The sequence below is a fragment of the Lepus europaeus genome, chromosome 18 (genome assembly GCF_033115175.1).
Source record: "Lepus europaeus isolate LE1 chromosome 18, mLepTim1.pri, whole genome shotgun sequence".
In the NCBI taxonomy this organism is placed as follows: Eukaryota; Metazoa; Chordata; class Mammalia; order Lagomorpha; family Leporidae; genus Lepus; species Lepus europaeus.
The window spans coordinates 15,941,484-15,959,298 of record NC_084844.1 but is presented as its reverse complement, the minus strand read 5'-3'; the positions used below and the strand labels follow the sequence as shown (position 1 = coordinate 15,959,298).

At 62.7% G+C, this 17,815-nt stretch overlaps 2 protein-coding genes across 3 annotated transcripts in view; one reads left to right on the top strand and one right to left on the bottom strand.

Moving 5' to 3' along the window:
• Window positions 1–10,357, top strand: part of MRC2 (mannose receptor C type 2) — a 50,781-nt gene extending 40,424 nt beyond the window's left edge. The window contains 18 exon segments of the mRNA XM_062175518.1: window positions 559–625; window positions 627–662; window positions 754–892; window positions 990–1,025; window positions 1,253–1,413; window positions 1,519–1,586; window positions 2,191–2,291; window positions 2,710–2,852; window positions 6,278–6,392; window positions 6,506–6,669; window positions 6,842–6,950; window positions 7,265–7,503; window positions 7,605–7,773; window positions 7,874–8,023; window positions 8,167–8,286; window positions 8,415–8,594; window positions 8,900–8,926; window positions 9,046–10,357. Of these exon segments, the coding sequence (XP_062031502.1) occupies window positions 559–625; window positions 627–662; window positions 754–892; window positions 990–1,025; window positions 1,253–1,413; window positions 1,519–1,586; window positions 2,191–2,291; window positions 2,710–2,852; window positions 6,278–6,392; window positions 6,506–6,669; window positions 6,842–6,950; window positions 7,265–7,503; window positions 7,605–7,773; window positions 7,874–8,023; window positions 8,167–8,286; window positions 8,415–8,594; window positions 8,900–8,926; window positions 9,046–9,269 (2,248 nt within the window). The 3' untranslated portion in view covers window positions 9,270–10,357.
• Window positions 10,358–14,385: 4,028 nt separating this feature from the next.
• MARCHF10 (membrane associated ring-CH-type finger 10) overlaps window positions 14,386–17,815 on the bottom strand; it is an 81,008-nt gene continuing 77,578 nt past the window's right edge. For both annotated transcript variants that reach the window (XM_062216429.1, XM_062216430.1), the window contains exons 9-10: window positions 17,067–17,109; window positions 14,386–14,441 (exon numbers count right to left, since the gene is read on the bottom strand). In XM_062216429.1, coding sequence (XP_062072413.1) covers window positions 14,386–14,441; window positions 17,067–17,109 — 99 coding nt within the window. The remainder of the gene's footprint in view (window positions 14,442–17,066; window positions 17,110–17,815) is intronic.

Here is a 17,815-nt window from a genome sequence, read left to right as displayed (position 1 = left end):
GGCCGTCCCGTGGGCTCCGGGATCCTGACACACGGCACACAGAATCCCTTAGCCTTGGGTAAATCCGGGTGGCTGCAGGCTCCCTGAGATCTTAATTCCAGGGAAATCTCCTCCCAGCAAGCTCAAGATCCCACTGTTTGATCAAAGTTCCTGCAGCTCAGCTCAGGGGCCTCCGTTCTCCCCACATCCGGCCCACACACTCTGGGCAGAAGTGGCCGTGGACTCTTGGGAGCGGACAGAGGTCAGGTTATCAGACCAAGGTCACAGGATTTGCCCTTCCTAAACTCCCCGGGTGGGACATCGGCCCGCAGAGGCAGCCGAGGGAAGCGGGCTCAGGCCTCTGCTCCTGGAGCTGGTCCCCTAGCCAGCAGCCCCCAGGGCTCTCTGGGGACAGAACTTAGAAAAGTGGCCCCACAGTGTGTGGGCCTATCAGCGCGACACGCGGAGAGGCCTCGGGCCCTGGGGCCTGCCCAGGTCTCAGCAGAGGGGCAGGGGGCGCGTGGGGACCCTGCCGCTCACGCCTGCCCTCCCTTCTGTCCCCGCCCGCGGGTGGTGAAGTGAATCAGAGCCCGAGATCCACGAGCAGCACCTGTTCTGGATCGGCCTGAACCGTCGCGACCCCCGCTGCGGGTCAGAGCTGGCGCTGGAGCGACGGCCTTGGGGTGAGGGGGTCCGGAGGAGGTGGGCGGGGCCGGGGCGGGGCAGGCCCTATAGCGGTCCAGGTCCAGTGCCTCAGACCCCGCCTCCCTCCAGTTCTCTTACCACAACTTCGACCGGAGCCGGCACGACGACGACGACATCCGGGGCTGCGCGGTGCTGGACCTGGCCTCGCTGCAGTGGGTGGCCATGCAGTGCGAGACGCAGCTGGACTGGATCTGCAAGATCCCCAGAGGTCAGGCGGGGCGGCGCGGCAGGCGGTGGGCGGCGGGGCCGGTGTCCGCGGAGTGTCTCCTCCCCCTGCAGCGGCTCCGTCCACGTTGTCCCCGCAGGTGTCGACGTGCGGGAACCTGACATCAGCCCGCAAGGTGAGGCCCCCAGCGACCCCCGCGACCCCCGCGGCCCGGGCCTGGAAGGGGCGACAGCTCAGGAGCAGGGTCGAGTGAGCCGAAGGTGCCCGCTGAGAGAAAGGGGGCTGGGTGGGCTTGGCTCAGGGCACCCACAAAGGGAGTCCGCCAGGGGCCCTGCCCGCCCGGGCCTGTGCCTCCGCCGCCAGGGTCCGGCCGGGGCTCCCATACGCCGCGCTGCTCCCCAGGCCGGCGGGAATGGCTGCGCTTCCAGGAGGCCGAGTACAAGTTCTTCGAGCATCACTCGGCGTGGGCGCAGGCGCAGCGCATCTGCACGTGGTTCCAGGCCGAGCTGGCCTCTGTGCACAGCCAGGCTGAGCTGGACTTCCTGGGGCACAACCTGCAGAAGGTGGGAACCTCGAGGGTGCAGGGGGCCGCAGGCTGGGAGAGGGCAGGTGCGGAATGGGTGGCCAGGGGACTGCTCATCCTCACCTGCCCGCCTGGCTTCCCCCAGTTCTCCCGGGGCCAGGAGCAGCATTGGTGGATCGGCCTGCACACTTCGGAGAGTGATGGGCGCTTCAGGTAGGGGCCCTGTCGGCCGCAGGTGTGGGAGCAGGCCAGCCCAGGCTCAGAGGCTGCGTTTGAATCCCGCTCTGCCCCTTGCTGGCTGTGTGCACTGGAGCAAGTGATTGACCTTTCTGGGCCTGGATTTTCTCACCTGAAGGTGGGAGGGAGGAAGCTGTCTGCTAGGACTGGGGTGAGGGTTAGCTGTGCAGTCCTGGGCACAGCCCCCGGCACATGGCAGGCGTGGTGTAACGGCAGCTCCTGTGTGTCCGTGGCCAGTGTGGCCAGTAAGGTGGGCCCTGTGTGCGGGCCCCCAGGGCAGCCCCCAGCAGTGCCCGCCGCACGGGGGTCTTGGGCAGGAAGGACCAGGAGCTCAGGGAGATCTGAGCACATCTTTGCTCTTGACGCCTGCTTAAGGCTTCTCGGGCATTATTTTTCCCCCTAGAGAAATGAGGGCCTGGGGACAGGTGGGGCTTAACTAAAGGCTCTGGGCCCTTGGGGACCCCTCTGCTGTGAGCTCAGCAGCCCCGCTCCTCAGCCCCCCAGCCCCTGCCTTTGGGCCCCTCCCTGCCCCTTTGCCTACTACACACAGAGGAGTCGAGCCAGGGCTCTGCCACTACAGGTGGACAGATGGTTCCGTTATAAACTTCATCTCCTGGGCTCCTGGCAAACCTCGGCCCATCGGCAAAGACAAGAAGTGCGTGTACATGACGGCCAGCCGAGGTGAGGGCCCCGTGGGGGCGGAGGAGGCACAGGCAGATGGAGAGGGCTGATTTGGGTGGCAGTTAGGTGACCCTGGGCAGGACCACCAGTCTCTTCTCATTCTCTTGGTTTCCACAACCCAAGAAGGGCCAGACCCGGAGAGGGGTGGGCTTGGCCCCATGGGCCCTGAGCCCAGCACGGCCTCTTTGAGGCTGAGTATTGCCAGCCCTGGCCTGGCCTGGCCTGGCCTGCCCTGCTCCGGGGTGACCGCCTCCCCTCCCCTTCGTCACCATGCCTGCCAGGATCTGCGTTAGCAGAAGCGGGAATGAGGAGCTGGAGGTGGGTATTGAACTCAGGTACTCTGGCGGGGGGCGTGGGCAGCCTAACCGCACCCTCCCCACCAGCCCAAACACCGGGCCTTCCTCTCTCCTTTCCACAGAAGACTGGGGGGACCAGAGGTGCCTGACAGCCTTGCCCTACGTCTGCAAGCGCAGTAACAGCACCAGAGAGACGCAGCTCCCAGACCTGCCTCCCGCGGCTGTGGGGGGCTGCCCCTCTGGCTGGAACCAGTTCCTCAACAAGGTAGGAGGTGGGGCAGGGGCACCCAGGGGAGTGAGAGGAGAAAATGTGACCGGGGAGGACTGAAGCCGGGGAGTCCTGGCCATCTGGCAGCGCCAAATCATGGCGTCTTGCCGGAACCCACCAGTCTTTTGCACGGCCCCAGTGCCAGGGCTGGACTTTGTGGAAAAAGACTCAATGTAGTAGCTCCTTCTAATGCCTGGGAAGCAAGGTTGTCCCATTACCTTGGTGAGTTTTCAGTTTGAAATTCCAGTTCGTAAGACAGAACCTTGAGCAGGCATACCCAAACCGTGTGTGTATACATTTTATTTATATGTGTGTGGATAAAACGTTTATTTCTATACGAATGCGACTAATGTCATGCATAGTAAAATATGCACAAGAGCAAAACTATATAAAGCATGAGCCAACGATTTAACATAATGTTTTAATTAAAACATTTCTTTCTCACTGGTATGAAAATATATTTTTGTGCTTAATCAAAAATGATCCATTTTAATAAGGGCAATGTGATCGCACATTCTCCATTATTTTAAAAAATCTTGGTCTGACACTTGTGATTTGTGAGTCATAGATCTTACAACTTCAAATGGTTTCAAAATGTGCATAGAATGCACACGGGAAAGGTCTTTCGCAAAACCACATCCATCAAAGTGAAGCAAGTGTGTCTGTCACTGGCTGGGCTTTCTAAATCCCTCTTCCCGGTTCCTAGCCCTTCTGTCAATCAGACAAAGATTTTTTTGTTTCAAAATTGGCAAGTAAATTTCTGTCTTCCCATCTGCCTTCTAAATTAATCAGAAGACCTGGTCAAGAGGGCTTTTTTTTTTTTTCTTCCTAAAGTCTTTAGAAGATTTCAAAAAAATAACATTTAGCAAATCTCTTCCCCAGTGTTTGTGCAGATAGATTAGTTTGGGGTAAAATCACCCAGAATAGATGCATTTCTAACCTTGTTTTCAAAGTGCTCCTTGCGTAGCGTTTCTTCCCAAAGTGGCTTCTTTTACATCCAGGGGCTCATGTCGGAAGCCTGATTGCTTTCACCCAGAAGGTGACAAAGAACTTATACCAAAGAGAAGGTGGACGTTTTCCCCTGTGTGCCACGGCTTCTTGGCAGAATATTCTAGAACCACACAGCCCTATCATGGGGGTGGGGTTAGCTCCCACTAGACAAGCAGGAACCCGTAAGTCCTGGTCATCCCAGGAACGCCACCAGCCCCCTGTGTCACGCCCCTCCCCCCGCCCCCCCGAGCATTCAAGACAGTATCGGCACCTTTTCCAGCGAACAGACAGACAGAACTTTGGAAAAACAGACAGGAAGAACACAACACTTGCCTGCACCCTCTGACATCACTGCTGTAGGTGCTCTCACTCCACTGCCCATCTTGCCTGTGCAGTGGAGATCACAGTAAAAGCCACGGTCACGACACCAGTGGCTCCTGCCCCATGGAAAGTGCAGGATCCTCCCTTGAGCTGCTTTCCACACTTTCAGTTTCCTGCAGCCAGCCATGATCTTGAAAACATCAAAAAGCAAACTCCACCGAAAATCGCCTTACACATTTTACACTGCCAGCCGTCCTCAGTCACAAAATAGCAACCTTCCCGCCCTGTCCACCCTGGACGAGAATCATCCTTTGGTCCAGGGTGTCCCCGCTATTCCCCTGTGGCCCCTTAGTAGCTGTCTGGGTTATCAGAGGGACTTCTGTTCAGGTAGCCCTGCTTTTACTTAGTCTACGGCCATACCACCGTGAACGCGCCCGATCTCGTCTGATCTCGGAAGCTTTTACTTCCTAACAGTCCCAGTGTGCGAGACTGGTGATCCCGGCAGTTCTGGTGCAGCCTATTGTTACAGCTGTGGTTGATCTCTCATTATGTCCAACTGATCAATTAACTTTTGCCATGGTCATAGAAAAAACTCAGTGTACACAGGGGAGCTTGGAACTCACAGCCCATGGGTCAGGGGGTCCTGGTGTATGTGGGGCTGCTTGCCCCTTCCCTCCAGGGCCCCTGGCACCTGCTCTTCAGTTCTGGGCCCTCGGTTGCATCCCCATACCATTCGGATGGAGGCAAGGTGCTTGTGAGTCTGCCTCTCCCACTAGCTTTAGGCTCCTGCCTGGTGCACTTGGGCCTGGCACGGAGGCCAGAGTGACTGTGGCCTGCGCTGAACACTCACTCCCTTTACCTGTTACTACTTCTTTTTTTTTTTTAAAAAGACTTATTTATTTAGTTGAAAATCAGAGTCAACAGAGATAGAGAGAGAGGTCTTCTATCTGCTAGTTCACTCCCCAGATGGCTGCAACAGCCAGAGCTGGGCCAAGCTGAAGCCAGGAGCCAGGAGCTGCTTCTGGGTCTCCACATGGGTGCAGGTGCCCAAGCACTTGGGTCATCCTCTGCTGCTTTCCCAGGCACATGAGCAGAGAGCTGGATCAGAAGTGGTGCAGCCAGGGCCCATATGGGATGCTGGCACCATAGGCAGTGACTTAACCCACTATACTACAGCACCAGCCCTTAGCTGTTAATTTTTGCTGGTCCTGGTGGGACCTTGTTGCTTTTCATTTTATGATTCATTCTGCTACTTAGCATGGCTCTGAACTTCTGTGAAATCAAATCCATGAACTGGATGACAGCCTCCCCCCACAAAAAAAACCCTTGTATTTTTTCTGGGTTTCCAATTTTCTGCCCTAAGCCTGCCATGTGCACTGGAACAGCTGGAGCTGAGCTCATCATTAATAGTGAAAGCTGTCACTGGTTGACCCTACTGTCTGTCCTGCACCATGAATCCTTAAAATGACCCCGAACGATAGGCCTTTTTATTCCCAGTTTACAGAAGAATCCGTTGAGTTCATCAAGTTCAAGTGAGAGCTGGGATCTCACCCCCCGCCCCCACCCCTGTCTCTGTGGCTCCAAAGCTTCCTCCCACCCTGCCTCGCCATCACCTCCCCTCTGAGCAGAGTTGCTAACCAAGTCTGCACGGGATCAAAGGCTTCCCACACAGGGTTCTTTTTAACCAAACAGAAGTTGAGCAAAGAGCAATACAAAGTGACAGCGCAGAAGCTGCTGCCTCCAGGGCCCCGCAGACATAAAGGGAAATGTGTCCCAGAGGTGCTCCTGTGAGCTCTGAGGGCACGGTCACAGATCTCAGACAATACTCGTCCCCTGCCCAGCCCACGTGCCGTTGGCATAGGTCGTAGAACCTTGATGGCCGAAAGAACCCTCCTGGTGACCTGAGGGTGGGCAGGTGTATGTGAATCTGCTGTGTAAGGTGTGGGGAGGGCTTGTCCCTGGACACCCAGATGCCCTGGTCCCAGCTGCTGTCCTCACGGTCCCCGGAGCCTCCCCAGGACCCACTGCTAAGGGGTGCGTCATGTGGTTTCTGGGTTCATGGGATGGGGGGTGGGGTTGGGCTGGACATCACACCTCCCCCTGCCCCCCAGTGTTTCCGGATCCAGGGCCAGGACCCCCAGGACCGGGTGAAGTGGTCGGAGGCACAGTTCTCCTGTGAGCAGCAGGAGGCTCAGCTGGTCACCATTGCGAACCCCTTAGAGCAAGGTAGGGCCCGCCCAAGGGGAGGACCTGGTAGTCTCAGATGCTAGGTGGCTGGAGCAGAGCGAGAGGGGGGCTGCCCTGTGTGTCACTCATCGTTGTCTTCCTGGGCACTACAGCATTCATCACTGCCAGCCTGCCCAATGTAACCTTTGACCTTTGGATTGGCCTCCATGCCTCGCAGAGGGACTTCCAGTGGGTGGAGCAGGAGCCACTGCTGTATTCCAACTGGGCTCCCGGAGAGCCCTCTGGCCCTAGCCCTGCTCCCAGTGGCAACAAGCCGGTGAGGACACCCCTCCCCTGCACAGCCCCCTACCCCGGCCTGTGGTGCTGCCTTGGCCCCCTGGGTCTCCCCTCTTCCAGTGTCTTTGCTCATCCGGCAGCCTTCTCGGGGCAGTGGCCCAAGGGGGTGGGAGACAGCTGCTGGGGCTCCCCTGACAGCTCCTTCCCCCCAGACCAGCTGTGCGGTGGTCCTGCACAGCCCCTCAGCCCACTTCACTGGCCGCTGGGACGATCGGAGCTGCACGGAGGAGAAGCACGGCTTCATCTGCCAGAAGGGCACAGGTGCGGGTCCCCAGGGCGTCGGGCTGCTGCCCCGGGCCCGGACCCCAGGAGGACCCAGGGCCATCCCCAGCATGCTGGACTTGCTTGGAAGCAGATGGGCAGAAAGACAAGACGCCCATCAGCGAGCACCCAGGGAGTCCCCGGAGGCTTGGGGGCTTGGGTGCTGGGCTGTGTGAAGGGCTGGCAGGCCGGGTGTCAGGCACCCTGAGGTTCCCTAGCTGATCTTTGCCAGATACTGGTGTCCCCCAGCCTCATGCCTGGCAACGGGGAGAGGGAGGCAGAGCCTGGCCTGACGCCGGTCCCCTTCCCCGTAGACCCCTCCCTGAGCCCTTCCCCGGCAGCCACGCCCCCGGCGCCGGGCACGGAGCTCTCCTACCTCAACGGCACCTTCCGGCTGCTGCACAAGCCGCTGCGCTGGCACGACGCCCTCCTGCTGTGCGAGAGCCGCAACGCCAGCCTGGCCCACGTGCCTGACCCCTACACGCAGGCCTTCCTCACGCAGGCTGCCCGAGGGCTGCGCACGCCACTCTGGATCGGGCTGGCCAGTGAGGAGGTGGGCTCCCACCGCTGCCCCCAGCCCCGCCACGTCCCCTCCACCCCGGCACGCGCCCTGACTCTTCCCCTCCCTCCCGCCCCATGCCCTCGCGTGCCCAGGGCTCCCAGCGCTACTCCTGGGTCTCAGAGGAGCCGTTGAGCTACGTGAGTTGGCAAGATGGGGAGCCCCAGCAGCCGGGGGGCTGTGCCTACGTGGACCTGGACGGGGCCTGGCGCACCACCAGCTGTGACACCAAGCTGCAGGGGGCTGTGTGCGGGGTCAGCAGGGGTGAGTGCCGCCCACTGGGGCCGAGGCGTGGGCAGAGCGGAGGCGGTGCTGGGGGGTGGGCGGGATGCTGGGCCACCTGCTCCATCCTGCGCCCCCACAGGGCCCCCTCCCCTCCGAAGAGTCAGCTACCAGGGCAGCTGTCCCCAGGGGCTGGCCGACTCGGCCTGGATTCCGTTCCGGGAGCACTGCTATTCCTTCCACATGGAGCTGCTGCTGGGCCACAAGGAGGCGCTGCAGCGCTGCCAGAGAGGTGGGTGAGGGTGGGGAAACGCCCAGGCCCCACGCCACGCGCGGCCCCGCAGTCCCTCGTGGGCCTCGGCCACCGACGCGCGCGCATGGCTCCGCGCCCGAGACGGGGACCCGTGTGCCTGACGCGGGTCTCCCTGCGCGCAGCGGGTGGTGCAGTGCTGTCCATCCTGGATGAGATGGAGAATGTGTTTGTCTGGGAGCACCTGCAGAGCTCCGAGGGCCAGAGTCGCGGCGCCTGGCTGGGCATGAACTTCAACCCCAAAGGTGGGTGCCCCGAGCCTGGCCCCGGGCCCTGGCGAGGAAGGTGGAAGTGGGGGTGCTGCCCTCGCCCACCTGCTCCCGCCCCACCTGTCTCCCCTCCCCCACGCCCCTCAGTGCCTTCTTTCCGGTAGGGGGCACCCTGGTCTGGCAGGACAACACGGTGGTGAACTACTCGAACTGGGGGCCCCCCGGCCTGGGCCCCAGCATGCTGAGCCACAACAGCTGCTACTGGATCCAGAGCAGCAGCGGGCTGTGGCGCCCCGGCGCCTGCGCCAACGTCACCATGGGCGTCGTCTGCAAGCTCCCGCGCGGTGAGCCCCCTGACCAGGCAATGGGAAGAAGGGAGCGCCCGGGGCCCTGCCCCACCCCTGTGGCTTTGTGGCGGTGAGGAGGTACCGCCGGGGGCAAGCCCTGGCCGTGTCACTCTGCAGCTCCATGGCCCAGAATGTCACTTAAACTCTGTGGCCTCGGTTTCCTGATATGTAGAATGGGAATACTGATAGTGCATAGCTCATAGGGTGCTGGCGCCGATGCCATGAGATGCTGAAGCGTCCGATGCTCGGTTCATCATGGGTACTGCGCCTGTTACTAACCGACCCCTCCCTCTTGCCCACAGTGGGGGAGAGCAGCTTTTCTCCATCAGGTGAGTAGAGCTCCCCGCCCCGCCCCAGCCTTGGAGCTCGAGCCCTGCCCTCCCCCTGCCCACCCCGGGTGGCAGGGCGGGCGGGGTCGCCAGCGTGATGTCCGCTGCCCACTCCACAGCAGCCCTGCCGGAGAACCCCGCAGCCCTGGTGGTGGTGCTGATGGCCGTGCTGTTGCTCCTGGCCCTGTTGACCGCCGCCCTCATCCTCTACCGCCGGCGACAGAGCATCGAACGGGGGGCCTTCGAGGGTGCCCGCTACAGCCGCAGCAGCACTGGCCCAGGCGAGGCCACTGAGAAGAACATCCTGGTGTCCGACATGGAAATGAACGAGCAGCAAGACTAGAGCCAAGGGCATGGGCAGGGCGGGGGGCAGGAGGAAGGCTGAGGAGCCAGGCCCCCCGCCAGCACCAGGTCTGCTCGGCTGTGGAGGGGGCCCTTGGGAGTGACTGCTGGGAGCCGGGGCTGGGGGTTCTGCCCTCCGTGAGGGCAGAGTGCACTGTGTTTCCCTGGGGTGGGGGCCGCCAGTCCTGTCGCCTGGCCTGTGCCCCAGGGTAACCAGAGGCAGGGTGGAAGGGGGACGAGGGACTGCTGCTGCTCCCACCAGAGCCCCTCGCCCAGGCCTGTCGACCCTCATGCCCACCAGGACCCCCTTAGGTGCAGAGCCCGCAGAGGTTCCCTATCCCCTGGGTAGCTCCCTTTGTCGCTTCTCTCTTCCCACCCGGCAGGCTCAGCTCTGCACCCCTCCCCCTGCCCCTTTGCCCCCGACTCACCCAGCCTGCCCTCTGAGCCTGGGTCCTGGGGTTTGGGGCAGCCCTCCTGCTCTTGATGGGGATCAGTTCAGGGGGCTGGGCACCCCACTGCTGTGCCTGCTGGGGAGGCTGTGGGGCGCGGCAGGAGGGCCCTGGGTAGGTCAGGCCTGAGAACCAGGGCCCCAGTGTGGGGTCTGCTGGCTGGACGCAGGACTAGGGAGAGACACCCCAACCTCCCAAAGGAGAGGGCTGGGGTGTCATCTCCTGCCGGTCGGGGGGGGGCCGTGTCCCTGAAAGAGTCCCCTGTGGGGACAGAAGTAAGTTCCCTATCGTGTCCAGCTCCTGGCTCTGGTTTGGAGAGAGGGGAGGGGCTTGCCTGCATACTGGTGGCCTGGGAGAAGCAGGTGCCCAGGGCCGGCTCCAGGTGTCACGCTCCGGTGAGGCTCAGAGGATTGCGCCTGCGCTCTGAGCGCCCCTTTGGAGGTGGGGATCTTGGTGGGGGGTGGGAGGGAGTGTGCAGCCAGTCCTGGGGCCCCAGAGTGGGACAATGTGAACACGGACTCCAAGACATGGTCCCTTTTGTGTAGTTCTTGATTTTTTTTAAATGTGCCATTATTTTGGAAAAAAAAGGAAAAAAGAAAAGCAAACAAATAAAACACCTGTAAGAGGCTTGAGAGAGAGGGTTCTGCTTGTCCTGTTCTGAGCCAGTTTCCTCACCTCCCTGCCATTTGCTTCTCCCTCTGGGCCCCCTGGGGGCACTCTCAAGTCTGTACCCTTTTAGGTCTGCTCTTCCTCCTGTTTGTTCCTGGGGAAGGTGGGTGAGAAGGTGGGAGCCAGGCTGCCCGCTGCGCAGCAGCCCCGTGGGCCCAGGCGGCCATGCTCTCTGTCCATCCTGGGAGTGGGAGAGGCCGGCCCGCCTGCACGGCGGCTGGAAGGGTCTTTGGGGGTTAAGCGAGATGATGGTGCAAAGCGCACAGCACGGTGCCTGTGGAGCCTGGGCAGCAGTGCTCCGTGCCGTCAGCTGTTACTGGGATTTCCGGCCTGCAGCTCCCAGGTGAGCATTTGGGGTGCCTGTGCCCTCCCTGGGCATCCACAGCATTGTCCTTCCAGGGCAGCCACTGTACCTGCCTCCGACTGCTACACGTTTGCCTTTGTCCTTGGGGGAAGCACCTTAGCTCATTGGCTGTTCATTCAGCAGGTGCGGGACACAAGGCTGTCATCATTGTGCTAAATGCCCAGAGGAGGACCAGCCCAGGGCATGGGTGCAGCCGTCCTGGTTTCTGCTTCGTGGTAGAGGAGCCCCCACCCCGGAGGCCAGGAGCAGGACGAAGGGGGACATGGAGAGGCGGGGTGGGGGGAGGGCTGGTGGCCGGGTGCCCAAGGCCCAGATGGCCCGGCTGGGTTTGGACTTTTTATGTGCAGTGGGAGTGGCAAAGCGGCCTGGCCAGGGATGTGGGCAGTCACCGCGGGCGGGGAGCGGGAGGGAAAGCAGGGAGACGGACGAGGACGCTCTGCCCGCCCGGAGCGCCAGGTTGGTTTGTGTCGGGCCAGCAGCAGTGGCCGGATTCAGGGAGCCGCTGGGGCTGTTGCCCGCTCTTGATTTTCATATAGTTTCCCCTTTTAAGCAGCCAGCTGCAGCCACGCGGCTCATAACCAAAAGCCAGGAGCAGGCAGGGCAGCCCGAGCAGGCCGCAGCCTCTCTGCTGTTGCTTTGTGGACTGTTTGCCTGGGGACATGGCAGACACGTGCTGGGGACAGGCCGGCTCGGAGGGCCTGGGAGCCTGGCTGTGCTTGACTCTTGGGCTCAGGTGGATGGGCGCCCGGGTCCCAAGTGGGGAGCCCTGGCCAGCCTGGCGGACCTTCCCCCCAGCCCTGCCTCCTGTGCAGCAACAGGACCCTGTGGAGGGCCTGGCCACTCCGGGCAGGGCCTATGAGAGGTCCTTAATGATTAACCCACTTCATTCTCTCTCCAAACCCGCAGCTCAGCTCCCTTTGTGAGCCAAGTGCCCCGGGCCGGGGCTGGGACTCAAGGACCACTTGACTGGCAGCTGGGAGTCCTGCTGGGGAGCAGCCCTCAAGTGCCTGCTGGCCCTTGTCTCAGGAGAGGGGAGGGCAGAGCCCGCCTAGGGCCTGGGCTCACGACCTTGCCTGCTCCTTGGGGGACCAGTGTCTCACCAGAGCCCCACCCCCACCTGCAGGCATGACAGAGACCGCCTTCTAGCCTCGGTGCGGTGGGGCAGGGGAGCTGCGGCTGCCCGGGTGGTGGCGGCAGGGACACTCCTGTAGTCTCGGGGGAGCAGGAGGAGGGCTCTGGGCCCTGCCACCAGCCCTCTGGCTGCAGCTCGCCCTGGCTCTGCTGGGGCACATGGCACAGGCTCCCTGCTCCCTGTGCATTTCATTCTTAAGCAGGAAACACCTCCTCTGCGTGCTGGCTCCCTGCTGGGCGGCGGTGGGCCTGGGCACAGGGCACCGTCTGCCAGGCGCTGTGCCCGACCTGCACTGGCAGGCCTACCCCAGCCCAGCCTTGGCCACCTGGCCGGGCAGCGACGGCTCCAGAATCCATGAATGAGCAGGGCGGGGCGTTCGCCCAGCCGCCTCTGGCCACGCTGAGAGGGCCTCTTCTCAGGTGTCCTGGCAGAGCTGGCCGGGCCCAGCAGGCGGCGCCATTAGGCCGCAGGGGCCAGGAGCCAGCCAGCCGCAGCACATGGCTCTCCTGGTGCCCAGCCAGCCTGCCTTGGGCACCAGGCTTGAGTCTGTGTAGGCACAGGGCAAAGAGCTGAGGGAGGACCCGGGGAGACAGAGGGAGGAGAGGGGAGAGGAGCCGGGCCAGCCAGGGCTGGAAGCGCCCAGGTGTTCCGGCCAGGCCTTTGACCCTCGGGATGGGAGGAAAAAGCCACCTTCCATCTTCGCTCCCACCGGCAGCAGCACCATCTGAGGGGCAGACTTCGGGCCTTCCTTGTCTAGGAAGCAGGCAGGACGCCAGCCTGGAGGAAGAGCGGGCGGAGGGCAGCGGCTGGAGGTGTTCTGGCCGCAGGCACTGCCGGGTGCAAAGGCTGGCTACCTTCTTAGCCGGCTGCTGGCAGAACTCAACTCGGAGCCCTCGCAGGAACGCCCCCACGGGGCTCCCCGACAGCGCGCCCCCTGCAGGCCTCCCCCATCTCTGCTCACCTGGACGGCCCCCTCCAAGGCCCTCTTCTCCCTGCCATTGGCTGTGATGCGCCTGTGGCCCTGGCGACCACACAGCCCCGACAGCTGTGCCGGCAGACGCGTCACCCTGGATCCCTCAGGCAGCAAAGTGCGGGGTCAGGAGCATGGCCTTGGGTGACAGAGGGACCCCATTGTCCCTGCCAGACTGAGCTCCCCAAGGGTTCCACCCGCTGGCCTCAACCCCTGGAAGCTTCTCGAAGTAACTGCCCAGCGGCGAGAGGAGGATGGCCGACTCCATCGCTGCCTTCCAAGGGCCAGCCCCGGTCCTAGGCGTGCTCGGGAGGCTGCGCCATCCCATCCCAGACCTGATTGCATCTTAGGGCAGGCACTCCTGGCTGTGTGGGCACATCCTGAAATAGTTCCCATAGAAAGGGCACAGCTGCAAAGAACCGCCGCTCTTCTGATGTAAGCCGGCGGTCACGCCCCCGCCGTGCACCGGAGCTGGCAGACTGCCTCAGCTCCTTTTAAATTCCGCACCGTCCCTTCTCACACGTTTCTCAGTGCTGGCTCCAGGCCAAATCTTTAGTCAGCCTTACAGCTCAGTTAGAAAATAAAGGCCCATCCCCTCCCCCACTCCCCCTACCTCCGAGCTGGGGAAGAACTTGGGGATTTGGAGATTTGGTTTTTTTACATCAGGGAGATATTTTCCTTTGCCGGGCGACCCCAGGCTCTGCCAGCATTCAGAGATGCCTGCTCGCGGGTCCAGGCCACCTGGTTGCACCTGCAGGTTTGTCACTGACTCGTCACTCTAACTGGGCCCATGTGATGCGGCGGCTCTGGGACCAGGCCCCTTTGACAGAGTGGAACATTTTTCCACGTCTCATAGTTTGTCTCCTCTGCATTTTTTTTTTTTTTTACCTCTCTTTGTCTCTTTTTTCCATCTCTTACACACACATGTACACTCATTCTCACACTCTTTTTTTTCTCTGACCTTTTTCTTTTGTAACCCTGAGTCCTGACTTGGTCTTTGGGCCCTAAGACACAATCAGGGGAGGTGCAGCGTCCACGCACCCACAGGTCCTAAGCGGGTACTCACAGGGCCCAGGATGTGTCATCTCCAGGCGGTGGAGGTGAGGGGGGCCATGGGCTGCGCTACCTCCTCCTCCATCCCCCCCCCACCCCCCGGGGCCTGTCAAGGGGCCTTTGTGGTAGCAGAGGGAAATAAGCAGGCGGCTCAGCATGTGGGGGAAGAACGTGTTTACTGAGTGCACGGCCCATCCACTGGCAGTGGAGCGAGGCGTGAACAGGTGCCCTCACCAGGGGGCCTGAGTTCCTGGGGCTCCTGGGCTGGGGGCCCGCAGCAGGGCTGCCCCCCCGGCTCCCCGGTCTGTGCTGTGTGCCACGAGGCTGGTCGCCGGTGCTGCGGGCACCTTGCGCAAGGTGGAAAGGGTGACAGCACATCTGGCTTCAGTAAAAAGAGGCGGAGGGATGGGGCACAGGGCAGGGATGCAGGGAGGCCAGCGGCGGAGGGGGCGCCGCCCGAGTCCGCGGCCGGCTCCCTCGCTAGACCAGGCGGCTTGGAGAGATGCTGCCTTCGCTCTCCTCCCCCAGCTCGGAATCTGCAAAGCAAGGAGACCCCAGGCTGTAGACAGGCGTGCCACGGGGGTCTGTCCTTTCCCTCCCAGCCCCGCCCCTGCAGCCAGCCCCACACACGGCCACTGTGCCTAGGACAGTGTGGGCAGCGGACACCCACAGCCCAGCCCGCTGGGGTCCCAGGCAGACCACGAGAGCTTCTTGGTCCTGTCCACACCCTCACACAGCCCTGTGCGATGAGGGCACAGGGCCTTCAAAGAGTTCACAGGGAATGCATATTAAGCAAGAGCTGTGCATGTATTTTTTTAAAAAAGGGTTTTTTTTAAACACCAAAATAAACTTCTCTTTAATTCCATTTCTCCCTGGCCTTTCTGAGGGCCGTATTGCAGGCCAAGAGATGAAGGGGCCTTTGCTGCTGGGTTAGGAGCCTTCCAGGGACAAGGGGCAGAACCCCAAGGGTTCGGCATAGTCCTAGGGGAATTCCTCCTCCTTGGCTTGGGGCGGGCGCTCCCTGACTGTATGATTTCTGCCTGTTGAAGAAGGCCAGGGAGCGGGAGCAGGTGCCACCTCATTTCCCTACCTGGCCCCCTCAGCTCAGCCCTTTTGTCCCGAGAAGCCCCTGCCCTCACATAGCCCTCACCATGTTTGGGTGGGCAGGTGAGGACGCAGGTGCTCTGGCCCAGCCTTTGGCCTGGGGCCCAGGCTCCTGGCCTCACCTGTCTGGATGGCTGCAGGTGGCACTGTTCCCCTCCCCCTGGCCTTGGCCACAGTGACAGTCATGTGTGCCAGGTGGGAAGCAGCTGGCAGGGTGGCTAGGTCACAGAGCCACGTGACAAGTTGTCAGACCTGGGCACGCACACCCAGGGGCTCTCCCGGCCGCCCTTACCTTGCCACCACTTGTAGCCGTGGTGTGGGGCTTTGGCTCTCAGGTGCAGGGGAGCCTGGGGAACAGGCTGGCACGGATGCAGAGGGCCACAGGAAGCTGGACTCTCTCTGCGCCACTTGGTGTGCCCTGATGCTTTGCTTTTTTCCTCCCTGCTTATCTGAAGCGGTAGCAGGTCACAGCTGTAACTCAGCCCTGGCAGCCCGCCTTCACCAAGGGCTGCCAACCAGGTGAGGCACGCCAGGCTGCGTGGCCCTCGGGGAGGGCTGGGCGCACTTGGCGCTGCCTCTAGCTGCCTTAGCTCATCTTGATAATGGCCGGGCCTCCAGCGCAGCGCCCTCTGGGGCGTCTGGGCCCACCTGTCCAGAGGAGAACAGGCTGCCTCGCTGGGAGCAGGGGCGGGGTCATCCTAGAGCCAGACCTCTCGAAGAAGGACCCCTTGGAGCAACAGGGCCCCTCCGCGGTGACTCCTTTTTAAGCACCACCCAGGGTTGCTCTTCCGCCCTCCAGAGACGCCAGTCTCCCTTGGGGCCCGGGCTTGGCGCCCAGGTGCCCTTTGCGGGTCTCGAGCCCAGGCCCCATGGTCTGCGGGGAACGACTTGGGCGGCACCGGCCCGCACTGGGCTCTAGGGGGCGCCCTTGCCCAGTCGAACCCACCCGGGCGCGCCCGGCCGCTGCAGGTTTCTCCGAAGCCCAGGAGCGGCGGGCACCTCGGGGTGGGGTCGGGAAGGAGGCGCCGCGAGGTGCGACCCGAGGACCCTGCAAGGGGTCTTGTGCGCCCCGGGTTCGCGCGGGCCGGAGCCGCGAGTGCCCAGCGCCGGGGCCTGGCGCCCCGTAGCTCCCGGCTGGCGCCCAGGCCGAGGGCCGGCCCGAAGCGGTGAGTGCGGCCACCGCGGCGAGCTCTCGCCGGGGCCTCCCCGCTGCCTTCGTGGCCGCGGGCGGATGCGGGCGCGCAGAGACCCGGCCGGGGGGTTGCGGCCGCCGCCCGAGCGCCCACCGGCCTCGCCGGGACACGAGGGGGGCGCTGGCCGGGCCCCCGCGGTTGTGCGCGGCGCTGGGTCCCAGGAGCTGCTCGGGGGTGGCAGGCGGCAGCGCGGCAGCCAGGTCCGCCGGGGCTCCCCGCCAGGGCCCCGGCCCGCGCCCAGGGCGCTCGGGAACCTGAGCCCGGCGCTGCGGCTTCTCGGTCGGGCCGGGAGCTGCGACGGTTCCCGCGGGGCAGCCTCTGGGGACCGCCTGTCCCTGCGGCGCTGGCTGCCCCGCTGCGGGACGAGCCCTCCCGGGCCCGGCTCCCAGCCCTCGTGCCTCCTCGGAGCGCACTCTGGCGGGGGAACAGGAAGGAGACTCCCTTTCGGGGCGCGTGCTCAGGCGCCCTCCCCGCTTTGCTCGGCCTCTGACTCCAGAGCCCCCCCTGGACTGGGCTGAATGGAGGGCAGAGCTGGTGGGCGAACGTGGCCCCTTGTGCAAACGCCCCCTGCCAGGGTTGGAGCCTTCAGGGGAACCCGGCGGCCCCCCAGCTGCCGGCCGCGTGGGCCTGGGGCGGTACCCCATGCCTCGGCGGCCCTTGCCCGACCTTGTGGAAGAATCAAAATTCTCGCCCGGCCTGCTGCTGCGGCTGGGCTCCGCCCTGCGCCCGGGGTGGCTGTCGCCTGCGGGGGGCGGCCGTGGCTCCTTACCACCGCGTTAGGCTCAACAGGCAACAGAGTAACAGAATCGGAGCAGTTAGGAAAGGAAGCACCCACAGAACGACAGGGCTGACCCCAAAACCTACTTTCATCTTCTTCCTGTCGGGGCTGTAGGTAATTTCTTGACAACTACGAGAAAGAAGACAATGAGGAGTGAATTGTTTTTCCAGGGCGGCGGTGCACACATGTATTAATCCCCCAGCCTCAGGAATGTTCCAGGAGCCCCTTACATCACCTGGAAGGGGCGGGGAACCTGGCTGGCGGAGACGCCCAGGCCAACGGCTGATCGGCGGCCTCCACGGGGTGTGGCCTGGTCCTAAATAGACAGCCGCAGCAGCCACCACCCGGTCACTTTTGTCATTTGGGGCTTCTAAATTCCGTGGTGGAACAGACCTGCTTCCTTTCAGCAACTGACCTGACAGTCAGAGTCCGCTCCCCCCCCCCCCAATGGCTCAGGCGTGGCATTTCCAGGCTGCAGGGGGGGATGGGCCCTGCTAATTGGCCCCTGGCCCCAGCGCTGGCGTTTAAACAATCGGCGGTATTTTCTGCCCAGCAGGAAGTGGCAGGCCTGTCGAGGCCCTGGGCTATCTCTTTGTCCTTTCTGGCGCTTTATGCCACAAGGACAAACCCATGAACTCCTCCATGGGAGCCCATTGTGCAGGCAGGAGGGGCTGGGAAGAAGAGAGGCTTTGTGACAAGCTAGGGGACAAAACAAGGGGTCCTGGACACTACCCCTGGGGCAACTGTGTGGCCAGTGTGCAAGCAGCCCTGGTCTGCAGGTGCCTTTCTGTGCCCAGCGTGGGGACAGGAGGAGGATGGAGTTGGTCTAGGGTGG